General features: G+C 35.3%; 1 protein-coding gene across 1 annotated transcript in view; it reads right to left on the bottom strand.

The window, feature by feature from the left end:
• The window catches only part of LOC139870856 (protein CHROMATIN REMODELING 24-like), a 39,650-nt gene extending 25,229 nt beyond the window's left edge, over window positions 1-14,421 (bottom strand). Inside the window, 13 exon segments of the mRNA XM_071858625.1 lie at window positions 7,819-7,899; window positions 8,001-8,072; window positions 8,159-8,360; window positions 9,465-9,541; window positions 9,762-9,899; window positions 10,321-10,405; window positions 10,492-10,547; window positions 10,667-10,774; window positions 10,959-11,078; window positions 11,168-11,222; window positions 11,318-11,448; window positions 12,449-13,146; window positions 14,316-14,421. Coding sequence (XP_071714726.1) covers window positions 7,819-7,899; window positions 8,001-8,072; window positions 8,159-8,360; window positions 9,465-9,541; window positions 9,762-9,899; window positions 10,321-10,405; window positions 10,492-10,547; window positions 10,667-10,774; window positions 10,959-11,078; window positions 11,168-11,222; window positions 11,318-11,448; window positions 12,449-13,146; window positions 14,316-14,421 — 1,929 coding nt within the window.
• Between the last annotated feature and the right edge of the window lie 203 nt (window positions 14,422-14,624).

A 14,624-nucleotide genomic window follows, 5' to 3' on the forward strand; every position in this document is an offset into this window, starting at 1 on the left:
ATCTGACTCTCAACGAATAAGAGGGACAAATTCCATCTTGACTACATACGTCCTAAATATGTACCTTGCATTATACCAGAGCTCTTCCTTGTGAGCTACCATATTTCAGAATAGCGAAGGAAAGAATCAAGGCACAATACTTGGTAAATATCCGAACCCAATATGTATCTCAGGTCAGAGGATACAATGATATTCGCCTTTACTCAAGATTACAAGTGATCAACCACAAAGGCTCTATTTAGTAAGTCTTGAGAGCGGGTCTTCCAATATTTGTGTCCCACAAATATCTATGAACCTTGGTTGCAACCTTGCCCCCACATTCATCCCGTGAATGTATACCAATCCAAGTTCATAATAGTCTAAACCTCACACTTGTTCCCGCGAATGTGATCGACTATGGAATTTTAGAATAATTACTTATTCATGGATAAAATATGCAAAATAGGAACATGACTCAAAATAAATTAATACCATAATTATATTAATGAGTTTGAACAATTTCGTTCCGTTACAATACTTAAACAGATCATGACCAATCACTAGAATATCGAAGCCCTAATGCACAAACATGTCCAGTATGTTTTGCTCCATGTAAGAGCTTCGTGAGAGGATCCGCTATATTAAGATCTGTGTGAACTTTACGAATACATATCTTTCCTTTTTCAACTTCATCCCTTATGTAGTTGAATCTCCGCTCAATGTGACGGGTCTTTTGGTGAGCACGAGGTTCCTTGATTTGAGCAATCGCACCCTCGTTGTCATAAAAGATCTCAAGAGGGTCCTGAATGGAAGGGACTACTCCTAAGTCGTCGATGAATTTCTTCATCCATGCAGCTTCCTGAGCTGCCAATGATGCGGCGATGTACTCCGACTCTGTAGTGGATAAAGCAACAACATCCTGTTTTGAACTCTTCCAAGAGACTGCACCTCCATTTAACGTGAAGACATAACCGGATTGTGATCGAGAATCATCTCGATCAGTTTGGAAACTCGCGTCCACGTAACCTTTTACAGCGAGTTCCTCCTCACCAGACCCGTATATAAGAAACATATCTTTAGTCCTCCTAAGGTATTTCAATATACTTTTAACCGCAATCCAATGACTGTTTCCTGGGTTATTCTGGTATCTACTTGTCAGGCTAAGAGCGCATGACACATCCGGTCTAGTGCATATCATTGCATACATGATTGACCCAATAGCAGACGCATATAGGACTTTCTTCATTCTCTCCTGTTCATCTTTCGTGGTGGGACACTGAGATGAACTAAGGAGTGTTCCTCTTTGAATAGGTACTAAACCTTTCTTAGAATTCTTCATCTTGAACCTTTTCAAGATCTTTTCAATGTATGCACTTTGATTCAAACCTATCAATTTCTTGGATCTATCCCTGTAGATCCCAATCCCCAAGACATATTGTGCTTCTCCAAGATCCTTAATGGAGAAGCATTTACTTAGCCAAGTTTTAACACTTTGCATTTCCGGAATATCATTTCCAAATAACAATATATCATCCACATATAGTACAAGGAACATGATTGTGCTCCCACTAGCCTTCTTGTATACACAAGCTTCATCACCATTTTTAATGAAGCCAAATTTCTTGGCTTCCTCATTAAAACGATGATTCCACATTCTAGATGCTTGTTTTAATCCGTATATTGACTTCTTTAACTTGCATACCCTTTTAGGACACTTCGGATCAACAAAACCTTCAGGCTGAACCATATAGACATCTTCCTCAAGATGTCCATTTAGGAAAGCGGTCTTGACATCCATTTGCCATATTTCATAATCATAATGAGCAGCAATGGCAAGTAATATCCTAATAGACTTTAGCATTGCCACAGGCAAAAAAGTTTCATCATAGTCAACCCCTTGAGTTTGAGTGAAACCTTTTGCTACAAGTCTAGCTTTATATGTATCCAAGTTTCCATGTATGTCGGTTTTCATTTTTAAAAGCCATTTACAATCAACTAGCCTTGAGCCAGTAGGTTGTTCAACAAGTTCCCAAACTTGGTTGTCATACATGGATTGCATCTCAGCGTTCATGGCTTCCTGCCATTTATCCTTATCAATCCTTGATAAAGCATCATGGTAGTTTGTTGGCTCATCCAAATCAACCACATAGCAACCATCCATGAGAAACCCATATCTCTCAGGAGGATTACTAATCCTACCAGATCTGCGAACGTCTTGTGTATTTTGATCATCCATTTGATCACTCTCAACATTTTCATGTTGAGTGCTAGTGTCAGCCAATTGTGTATCATCTACTTGATCTTGAACCTCCTCAAGATCTATCTTCCTTTCACTATTTCCTTCCATTAGGAACTTAGTTTCAAGGAATTCCGCCTTCCGAGCAACAAATACATTCTGCTCGGATGGATCATAGAAATAATATCCCATATCATCCTTGGGATATCCTATGAAGATACACTTCGTGAATCGAGCATTCAACTTATTAGGGATGTAACGCTTAGGGTAAGCTTCACATCCCCATACCTTTAAGTATGATAGAGATGGAGGTTTTCCAAACCACATCTCATGAGGTGTTCGTTCCACTTTCTTGGTTGGGGCCATATTTAAAATACGAGCCGCGGAGCATAGACAATAACCCCAAAATGATAGAGGTAACGAGCTTCTAGCCATCATAGATCGAACCATATCCATTAGGGTTCGGTTCCTCCTTTCGGAAACTCCATTCAGTTGAGGTGTTCCAGGAGGAGTGAGTTGTGAGATAATCCCACAACTTCTAAGATGATCTTGGAAAGCATCGCTTAGGTATTCACCTCCTCTATCGGTACGAAGTACCTTGATTGTCTTATTGAGTTGATTTTGTACTTCATTTTGATACTCTTTGAATGCTTCAAAAGTTTCGTCCTTATGTTTTAACAAGTAGACATATCCGAAACGGCTGAAGTCATCAATGAAAGTAACGAAGTATCTTTCACCATTCCTAGTTATGGGCTTAAAGGGTCCACATACATCCGAATGTATTAATCCCAATAAGTCCTTAGCCCTTTCATAGGTCCCTTTGAAAGGTGATTTAGTCATTTTGCCTTGTAAACAAGACTCACATACATCAAACGAGTCTAGTTCATTTGATTTCAAAAGTCCATTCTTTTGAAGTGTATGCATTCGGTTCTTGTTTATGTGACCAAGGCGACAATGCCATAAGTAGGAATCACTCAAATCCCTTTTGAGTTTCTTGGTGCTAGTATGGTATATTGAGCTACTAGATGATGTGTCATCACGAACCAATTCATAAATTCCATTTGAAGGCGAAGCCTTAAAATAGAATACATTATCTAAATAAACGTGGATATCATCATTAACAAAATTAAGATAAAAACCACATTGTTTTAAACGGAAAACTGAAATAATGTTTCGACATAAATCCGGTGCATACAAAACATTGTTCAAAATAAGTTCCAAACCACTTGGAAGCTTTAATACAAAGTCTCCTTGAGCCTTCACTTGCACTTTGGCTCCATTACCCATAAAGAGACTTGATGTTCCCGCTTGCTTGCTACTTCTTTTGAACCCCTGCAAAGAATTGCAAATGTGAGTTCCACATCCAGTGTCTAATACCCATGTATTAGAAGAAGTAATACTAAGCTCTATATATACCATATATATTACCTGAGGTTTGCCCCGCATCCTTCTTTTCCTTCAACTCCTTAAGGTAGACCGGGCAGTTGCGTTTCCAGTGACCCATTTCACCGCAACCGAAGCACGGGTCTTCCTTGGGGTTTGCTTGTCCGGCAACCTTTTGCTTCTTGTTCTTGTTTTTGGTTGGGGTAACCATCCTCCCCTTTCCCTTGCCTTGATGGGCGGGTCCTTTCCTCTTAGCCACCTTTGGCTTAGAGGTGTTATTACCTTTGGACCCACCATCATTGACCATTAGCACGGGTAAAGCCCTCTTACCCATGCTAGTTTCCGCTGTTCTAAGCATGCCATGAAGTTCGCCAATGGTCTTATCCATCCCATTCATATTGTAATTAATTACAAATTGGTCAAACCTCTTTGACAAGGAGTTTAGGATAAGATCCGTGGCAAGCTCATTAGATATGTTTAGATTAAGACGGTTTGCGCGATCAATGAGGCTTTTCATCTTAAGGACATAAGATGAAACGGATTGGGAGTCGTCCATACGACATGCATGAAGCGCTCGGACCGTTTCAAAGCGCTCGACACGAGCTTGTTGAAGGAACATCTCCTTCAATTGCGTGATCATGTCGTATGCAGTATGATGCTCGAAATCCTTTTGGAGTTCGGGTATCATAGTCCCAAGCATTAGGCAAGCGACTTGCACCGAATCGGCGCAATACTTATCCCAATAAGTCGTGCCTTCCGTATCATCCTCATCGGGCTGATCGGGAATGGGGTCTTCCAACACATACGCCTTATCCTCAAGTTTGAGGACAATCCTAAGATTGCGGAACCAATCCATAAAGTTCGTATGGTTGAGTTTGTCTTTCTCGAGGAGAGACCTTAACGATAGGTTGTTCAAGTTAATAGGTGCGTTTTGCATGTTGTTGTTATTGGCGGCCATCTACAAAATTTAACAAAGTTCATTTAAGTATCGATTTTAAATTTAACAATCAATACCCTTTAAATCCAATTGATATATATATTAAATTTTAGAATCCAACGGTAAACCAAATTTCGGTTAGGTGACCTTTATCCCGTCATTTGATTTAGCTAGGTAGTCATTATATGACAATTGCAATCCTTTTGCAACTTCTAAATTATGAGATCATGCAATCCTTTTGCATGGCATATTTATCCCATCAACGCCTATTTGTTCCTCATGCTTCGGTGACCCTAAGTTCATGATTCCCAAATCAAGTCGTCCTACTTGTGTAAACATGTAAAATTAACATACAAGTGGTTAGGTGACCTTTATCCCACAAGCATGCGAATTTTACCTTAACCATATTAGTTAGCTCATAACTGTTAGGTGACCTTTATCCCATTTATGAGTTCCCTACTATGTTTAAGTGTCCCACAAAAGGATGGCGTTAAACTTGTTTACCTTGTCGATTAAGGGATTTTAAGTTTTCGTTAATTCTAGTTTAAGAAAACATTTATGCCATACACCAACATGCATTTAGTGTATGGTTCATTTGAAATCCATTTTCAAGTCTTGTAATTTTAGCCAATTACTTGATATAAACCATTTTATATATATATGATCCTTATCATGTTCTTAATAACCGATTATTAATGTCCTTTTAGCCATTTTTAATTTAACCATTTAAATTGACGTTTTGCATGTCGTTAATAATGTTATAATTTAACCAATTAAATTGCCATTTTCTAGTTGTCGAATTGTGTGATTAACTTGTAGCATACAAACATACAATCCACATAATCATACAAAACAACCAAGCATGCAAAACAACATGTTCACAATCAAGCCTTTTGTAAGCATTTTGTTTAGCCGAAAACAAAACGCCACCGGGTAAGGGGTAATTACACAAAGTAGGAGATTTCAAATCTCCCACTTAACCTTGCATCCAAATGCTTCTTCATGTGTTCTTCAAGTCTTCATCATTCTTCATCATTTTACAAAATATATCCTAATACATTTTGTCTAAAAAATGAAATTACAACCTAATCTATTTTACATACCAAATATAAAATAAATTACATAACCAAATGAATTATTACATGCCAAATGAATAAATATTATTACAAACCAATTGAATAAATATCAATCAACCATGCATGCAACCAAACACAAGGTCAAGGCTTAGATTGTGAACTTTAACTACATAAGAGATAGGCAGTACAGAATCACAAGTGATCGGCAGTACAGAATCACAAGTGATCGGCAGTACAGAATCACAAGTGATCGGCAGTACAGAATCACAAGTGATCGGCAGTACAGAATCACAAGTGATCGGCAGTACAGAATCACAAGTGATCGGCAGTACATAATCACAAGTGATTGACTATACAGAATGCAGAATCACAAGTGATTTTGGCCAAAATGACAAACCACCCAAAACCGAAAATTTTACATTCTACTTCATGCATGTTCATAGAATGCAAAATTATAGTGGGTTTAATAAATCATCTCGAAGCATATTCCATCAACTTCGGCTCTAGATACCATTGTTGGGATTTAACAAGTTCATAATATACTTAAACCATTTTAAGAATTAAGAAAGCGGAAGCATGTTAATTACCAATTTTAGACTTGTTAAACTTTAACCAATTAAAGTTAAATCCCAATTAGGATCAAGTTGTGAAACATACTTACAAACTACAAGATAGATAAGAGATTATACCTTCTCCAAGCTATGTAGTTGATGATGAAGATGATGATGAAGAATAGAGCTTCAAATGGATGAAACCTCAAGTAGTTATACCCCAAACTTATGCACCAACACCTAGTCTTAGTTAGGATTTATAAACACTTGAATTTTACTTGCAAAAACCAAACTTTGAACCCTCTTTTCTTCTCTAGAAGTCACTGCTGGACAGCAGCATTTGGGAGGAGTTTGGTGCAGTTTTTTTGAAGTATATTGCATGTATGTTGTTCCAAGAAGTCAAGGAACATGTATATGGATATATGGAAAAGCATGACCAAAGGAATGACATCTCTAGCATGTGTATGCACAACTCCAAGGCCACTACTAATATTAAATAAAATGGATTTATTTTATAAAATTACATTTTATAAAACTTAATTTATAAAATACATTTTATAAAACTTCCATTTTATTTATTATGTTTACATCATTTATAAAACCTATTTTATAAAATGTAACATAATTAATTAATTATTTAACCTATAAATAATTAAATTCATATCATATAAATTATTCCATGATTCATATAAATATACATCAAGTAATAATTTAAGAAAGCCATTTTCTTAAAGTTCAAGTGTCGCGTATTTAATCAACGATCCAATCGCTAAGATTAAATACATATAAGGTGTCGGTAAGCTTGTTATTGGGTATGACCCGACTTGGATCATAACACATTAGCCACATTAATTTAATATGTCTCTCGGGCATACGAAGAACCTTCATATATATATATATATATATATATATATATATATATATATACACACACACACGCGCGCGCGCGCGCATAATTATATTAAAAAGTCTAACTATAGTCAACATTGAGAACTCCCCGAGTTCTCGAGATGCCGAGCACTCCCCAAAAATCCTTATCCTTACCTGAGAACTCCCGGAGAAGCGAGTTCTCCATCATTGAATTAAGAGTTAAAGCTACAGATAAGCTATATACTTTCACTTTTGTCCCATTGTAGGTTATATACCCCAAATAATCTCACTGTAGGTTATAAACTTTCTAAAAGTGTATTCATGTCAACAAAACGTTACCTGCTACCGGTTGTAGCTGTAATTTTTTTTTTAAAGCATACCGGTAATTTAATTGCGTGGCATTTTTTCTTTTCTTTTAAAGATGACATGGAACGAATATAATTAAGGGTTAAAGCTATAAATAGGCTATATAGTTTCTCTGTTGTCCCGAGATATAGGCTATATAGTTTCTCTTTTGTCTCAATGTAGGGGTTTTAAATACCAACCATAATCCCATGTGGAATGACAACACATCGCCAAGTAGAATGACACGTCATAACGTGTTTTTGTTCCAGGTTAAAAAGTTCCGAGCGTTTATATTAATATATTTTTCGAAAGTTTATAACTTACATTGAGATTATTTAGGGTATATAGCCTACAATGCGACAAAAGTGAAAGTATATGGCCTATTTGTAGCTTTTAACCCTTGAATTAAGAGCAACAATTTACAACAGAAAGATTACTTACGTTCACAATCTTTAATCTGTCTGTTGTTGTAGTAGTACCATCAATACGCAAGAACTTGAAGCCTCGGGTATTAAGAGTATTCTAAGCACAAGGGAAGACCAAATAACAATAGAAAAGTGTTACATAGTACCTAACATTTAGGATATAGGAACATTGTTACTTGTGCAAAATTTGGAACAAACCTGAATAAGATTAAGCATTTTGCGAGTCTGAGAAAATATGAGAACATTATGACCTTCTGGAATCAGTTTATCCTGTGACAGAAGTTAACAAGAATATATATCACATTTTTTGCAATAAAGCACACATAGATAACTGATTAAGGCTGTAATATTCTAACCAGCAAAGATACAATAAAGGAGATCTTGCATGAAAGATTGTCATTATGTTCCCCAATATCAAATCTGTCCGCAATGTTTTTTGCTAATTTTTCAGCAACGCCATGATCATCCTGATTTAAAACCAATTCCATCCCTTCTAGCACATCTTTAGCAGCTCTCTTTGTTAGTAGTAGTGGATGATCACATATCTTCTTCAATATATATATATATATATATATATATATATATATATATATATATATATATATATATATAACCATCCAGGCATAGTTTGGATGGCCACCGACACTTCCAGTGAAGGGAGCCACCCGGGTTCGATTCTTGGCACTGCCATCTCGTTCAAAAAGGGAGCTCACCTGAGGATGCTTTACCTGGTAACCGTGAGGGTCGGCTTGCGGTTTACCCGGGGGGTTACCCGCTGCGTTGGGGCCAATGTGCCTGCTTCGTAGTTGGGGTTCCACCGTTACCCAAAAATATATATATATATATATATATATATATATATATATATATATATATATATATATATATATATATATATATATATATATATATATATATATATATATATATATATATATGGGCACGATCCATGGATAAGCTTAAAAGGAGTACAAACGGGATAAGCAAAATAAAATTTTTTTTTTTTTTGAAATTTTTTTTACATTCATAAATCTGCATTAAAATGCACCTCTAATCAATTTTTTTCATAAAAAAAAAGTTCAAAATCTTTCAAAAATCGATGATGAATGGTAAAATTAACCATTCATCGGGTTAATTTATCATTCATCTTGTTTACGATGAATGATAAAATTAATCAATGCTAAAAAAAATCAGATGAATGGTTAAATTAACCATTCATCTGCTTTTTTATCATTCATCATAAACAGATGAATGGTTAAATTAACCATTCATCTGCTTTTTTTTAGCATTGATTAATTTTATCATTTATCGCGAACAAATTGAATAATAAATTAACCAGATGAATGGTTAATTTTACCATTCATCATCGATGTTTACCATTCATCATCGATGTTTACCATTCATCATCGATTTTCGAACGATTTTGTTAGAAAACTTTTTAAAATTTTTTCGTTTTCTTCTATTTGCATATTAAAGGATCGTTTTTTTTTAAAAAAAAAAAAATTTGAAATTTTACTTATCCAGTTTGTACCCCATTTAGTGCTTATCCATGGATTGGTCCACTATATATATATATATATATATATATATATATATATATATATATATAGTTATATAGGTTAGAATAAACATGTGTGACGAAAAATAAGTAAATTAAATACCGTCAGGGCTGCCAGGGGTGAGCCATGAAAGGCAGAAACAACAATCCCTCTATTCAAAAATGCTTCGTACAGTTGTCGCTGTATCAAAATGAGACGAGATTTTAAAAACTTGACACTGAATAATTTTAACCACACAGTAATTGAGGGTGGTGATAAATCCAACAATGTTTTTGATAAATCCACTCACATTATGCATTGCTTGTTTATACAATACAATCTATCAATGCACAGAATGAGTGGATTTATCAAAACCTTTGTTGGATTTATCACGACCCACTTAAATGAACGTGCTAACTACCTGGACACTCAATAATTTTAGCCACACAGTAATCTCATGTTTCTTTGATAGCTTGGCTGTATTTGTACCATCATCTTCACCAAACACCTCATTTTTTAGACGACGGAGAAAATAGGGCTGGATGCATTTTCTCAAGTCCTGTTTGTTTGCAAGTATGAATAACAATTAATATTAAGATTAATATTAACAACATGAAATAGCCATGGTAGTTTATGTATTGGATCTAGGTGGTAGGCATGGTAGTTTATCTTAAGGATAGTCTCCATTTATAATTAACATGACTAGTCATGTTACAATAGTTTGTGAGGGATGAGCAATCTATTCTGTTTATTTATTTATTTTGTTACATAAAAAATAACTTGATAGGTCAAGTTACAGAAGAGGATGGCATCCCGTTATTCAATTAGATTATTGGATCTATTCAAGCAGATCATAGGTCTGCATCGCTTGTAAATCACTGCATCACTTGTAAATCACTAAATCTTCTGATCTATTTTAATTTAATTCAAGTGTATTCGCCAAACAAAAAAAAAAAAAAAAAAAAAAAAAAAAAAAAAACCTGTGCAACAGCTGAACCTATGCGTTTATCCCTGTCAGATGCCTTCTTGTCATTTCCCATGGCAGCTTCAAATTTGTCCTTAAAACTGAAAGAAAAAAAAAACAACAAAAAGAGCCAAAAATTTGCAGCATTTCCAAACTGTTGCAACCAAAACAAAAAATGGAATATAACCATTTCTTGTCACCCAAAAGCTCCGGACAGCAGAAATTAAACAAAGCCCATAATTCCTATATTACAAAATAAAATATCAATCAGGTGGATATAGTTCAAAATGGCGTGCAACATATTTGAAAATAATTATTGGGTATAAATCAATAACATATTGCATAATCATCAAGCTGTGTACCTTTAAATTATTTTGCAGTGGAGTACCACTAATTATTATACGATGAGCACAAGGTATTGCAAGAAAGCTTTTAGCCCTTTGCGTACTAGGATTCTTTATGAGATGCCCCTGTGTTTAGTTCAAGATATGAATAATTAGTACGTTCAAAGTAATTAAAGAATAGATGTGTTATCACAAATTTTTTATGAAAAGAAGTAAATTAAATAAACAACAAGCATCACGTAACGACCATCGCTGGGTACACAAGTTTATTGCAATAAGGTAAATGGACCAAACTAGCAGCACAACGTACCTCATCAAGAATCATATAATCCCATGTAACAGAATCTTCATCCATCTCATCATAGTCTCCGGATAGCGATTTGACATTATTACGCACAATATCATATGTTGTAAGCAGAACACCCTTATCCTACAAAACATACCAAAATTTACTAGTCAAATGATTTACATATCTATATCTGCAAAACCTTAAGTACAAGTGGTTGAGTCAAAGACTACCTGGAGTATATATTGGAGCTCATACTCTCTAGCTTTTGCACAAGTCCCGAAGTATCTATAAAGTGCATGAAAATGTTAAATGATTTCTAAAAGGCACAACTATTCACAAGATTAAATTGAGCACAACATCGTTAATCTAAACAAACTCACACTCTTGTCTTTCTCGAAAGACCAACTGCATCTAGTTCTTTCATCCAATGGGGTAATAGTGTTTTGGGAGCAACAACCAACACCCGTTTTATCAAACGTGAATGAAACAGGCCCGCCAAAAATCCACAAATCTGAAATGACATGAAAAGTATTTGATAGATCCACTTATATCTATGCATTGATAGTTGTACACTACAAACAACTACTACATAAAAAACTAAAAAAGTGGATATATCAAAAACTTGAGTGGATTTATAACGGCGTATTTAGAAAATATTTTATGTATCTTTTATGCCGTGAATCAGGTGAGTCAGTTTCTTCATGCGCCTACCATGGATCATTTTCAGGCTTTTAAACAGATTTTAAGATACGTTAAAGGAACTTTGTCGTATGGTTTATCGTTTCTTCATGCTTCATCTCCTAATGTTTTGGGTTATTCTGATGCGGATTGGGCTCGTTGTATTGAGACTCGTCGATCCAGTACCTATGGTTACTCTATTTTTCTAGGTGGTAATCTTGTTTCCTGGAGTGCGAAGAAGCAACCTACTGTTGCCCGCTCCAGTTGTGAGTCAGAATATCGGGCTATGGCCGATACTGCTGCTGAGATTCTATGGCTTACTCATCTTCTTCGAGAACTGCATGGCTTGCCCTATGGTCGTCCCACTTTATTATGTGATAATCGCAGTGCTATCTTTTTGAGTCAGAATCCGGTTTCTCATAAGCGTGCAATGCACATCGACATTGTTTACCATTTTGTTCGTGAGTTAGTATTGTCGGGGAAGCTTCATACCAAATATGTATCCACTAATTTGCAACTAGCTGATATATTTACTAAGAGTCTTCCTCGTCCATTGTTTGAAGAGTTTCGGTCCAAGCTTCAAGTTGGCTCTCCCCCCTCTGCGCTTTGGGGGGGGGGGGGGGGGGGGGGGTTAACGGCATATTTAGAAAATATTTTATGTATCTTTTATTTTTATTGTAGGTTGTGTATATCTCTAGCTAGTTTGTTTCTCTTGTATTCTATATAAGTGGTTTAATGTAATACACAAAATCACGTTGTGATTCTTAATTATCTCAATTTATCATCGCCCTTTTTATAAATCAAAATAAAGAAATTAAATTATAAGCGCTTACCTGCATTGTCTTTCCAAGGCCCATGTCATCACCCAAAATACCACCTTTTCCTTTACAATGAAGGGACCAAAGCCACTTCAAACCTTCACGTTGATGAGGGTATAGCATAGTCGCAATCTTACTAGGTAACGAAAAATTACTAAGAGAAAATGATGCTTCATCTCCCAAAACAGGGTCACTACTCTCCACCTTTTGAACAAACTTATGGCCATTCGTAACTACACAATCATCGTTATCATCATCATCCTCATAAGTCTCATATTTCGGAGGACGAATGGAACTTTCATCAGATGCAACTTTTTCAACATAACTCTTTGCATATTCACCATCATCATACTCATTTCTAGTGGCTGTTGCCTTCAGCGATAGATCATACTGGTTAGATGCAACAGCAAATGGACTGGTTTTAACATCTACATGTTTATAACTTTCACCCACCTTCTTCTGTTGATTAATATTTTCTTTTAAAATAGAACCATAGGAACTTGAATGCGGTTTACTGGGGCGTTTCCCCTTCTCAATAAATAAATATTCAAACCTTGATTTTAAATTGCTTAAAATATCTCTAATTTTACCACCACCCTCATGATTGTTTCCAGTATTCTTTACATGACTCGGAGAGTCAACATCAGAAAACTCGTCCGCGATATTACAAAGCCGCATGCTTCCCTGTAGCTTAACTTTCTGATGTTTCTCTTCTGGTGTAATCACAAATTCACAAATACATAAAATAAATAATAAATTATGTGGTTGGTCCCTCATGTTTGCTCAATATTACACGTTTGCCACATATGTTAATTTTTGACGTGGTTGGTCACCCAACTATGCACTTGGTTCGTGGTTGGTTGGCCCCCAGCCTGAAGGTGCGTGTTCTAAAGTCTGGAAAGATGAAGATGTATCTCGGAAATCAAAAACCACACTCATTCGGTAAAATCACAACAATGTGTACATGGAATTGTTATGAAAATGTTTTTTTATTTGGGGTTATATTTGGATGTTTAAATAATAATATTAAGGTTTTCTTATTTGAATTTGTATAATTTGATTTCCAGATGAGTTTATAATTTAGGTATTATTGTTGTTGATTAGTTATCGTTTGCAAGTTAAAAGATACGGGAGAAATGTGAGTTAAATGAGAATGGAAGAGGTAACAAGACAAAAACAACCTCACATGTTTAGCACATGACTGATATTAACCAAAACATTTAACGGCCATTACGTCGGGGACCAACCACGAACCAAGTCAAAGTTAAGTGACCAACCAAGTCAAAAATAATCATAAGAGGCAAACGGGCAATATTGGACAAACATAGGGACCAACCACGTAATTTTCTCTAAAATAAATAAACCAAACCATATTAATTAAAATTAAAATTTTTAATAAAACTATTAAATTAAAATATTGACATACACATACATACATTACAAAGGATGATAAGATAATAAATTACCATGATGAGTATCAATGTCACTATTTTTTCATAACTTTCTGACCAGTTGATACTTCCACTTTTTTCATAACTTTCGATGACATTATTTTCTCTTCTACATTTCAAAGGCAACAAAATCGCATAAGATATTAACCAGTAAAAATCAACAACATACATATCAGTTTACTAAATTTTCATGTTTCCTTAGGTTAACTAATAATCACTTCAGTTAATTACAGCAACTAAACACAAATAAAGAGACACAAGTACCAGCAGAAGAGTAACGTAAGCCAATGGTATCAGATTAAGCATCATCATCATCAGCTTGTTCCATAGTCGAAATTAGGGTTTTTGGCGCTGCATTTCAAATTCAAGGTCAAAATTAGGGTTTAGTCATAAACTAGGGTTTAAGAATGTGATTCGTGATGGAAAAATACCTGATGAAAAACTGTAAGGAGTGGAATTTGATTGAGAAGCAGCGATGATGAATCGATTGTGAAGTTGATTCAAACTCATGACCTTCTTTGATGATTCATCAGCCATCTGTCCGTACTTTAGCACATGCATTCACACACACACACACACACTCACTGTGTGTTTTAAAAGGGTTTAAAGTTAGTACATTTTTACCGATTAGTTTTTTGAAATTGAAATTACTGAAAGTTGGAGCTAAGTTAAATAGCGTACGTGGTTTAGGAAAATTTAAAATTCAAAATTTCGTATATTACAGTACTTTCAGTCCATGT

The sequence above is a fragment of the Rutidosis leptorrhynchoides genome, chromosome 10 (genome assembly GCF_046630445.1).
Source record: "Rutidosis leptorrhynchoides isolate AG116_Rl617_1_P2 chromosome 10, CSIRO_AGI_Rlap_v1, whole genome shotgun sequence".
NCBI classification, from domain to species: Eukaryota; Viridiplantae; Streptophyta; class Magnoliopsida; order Asterales; family Asteraceae; genus Rutidosis; species Rutidosis leptorrhynchoides.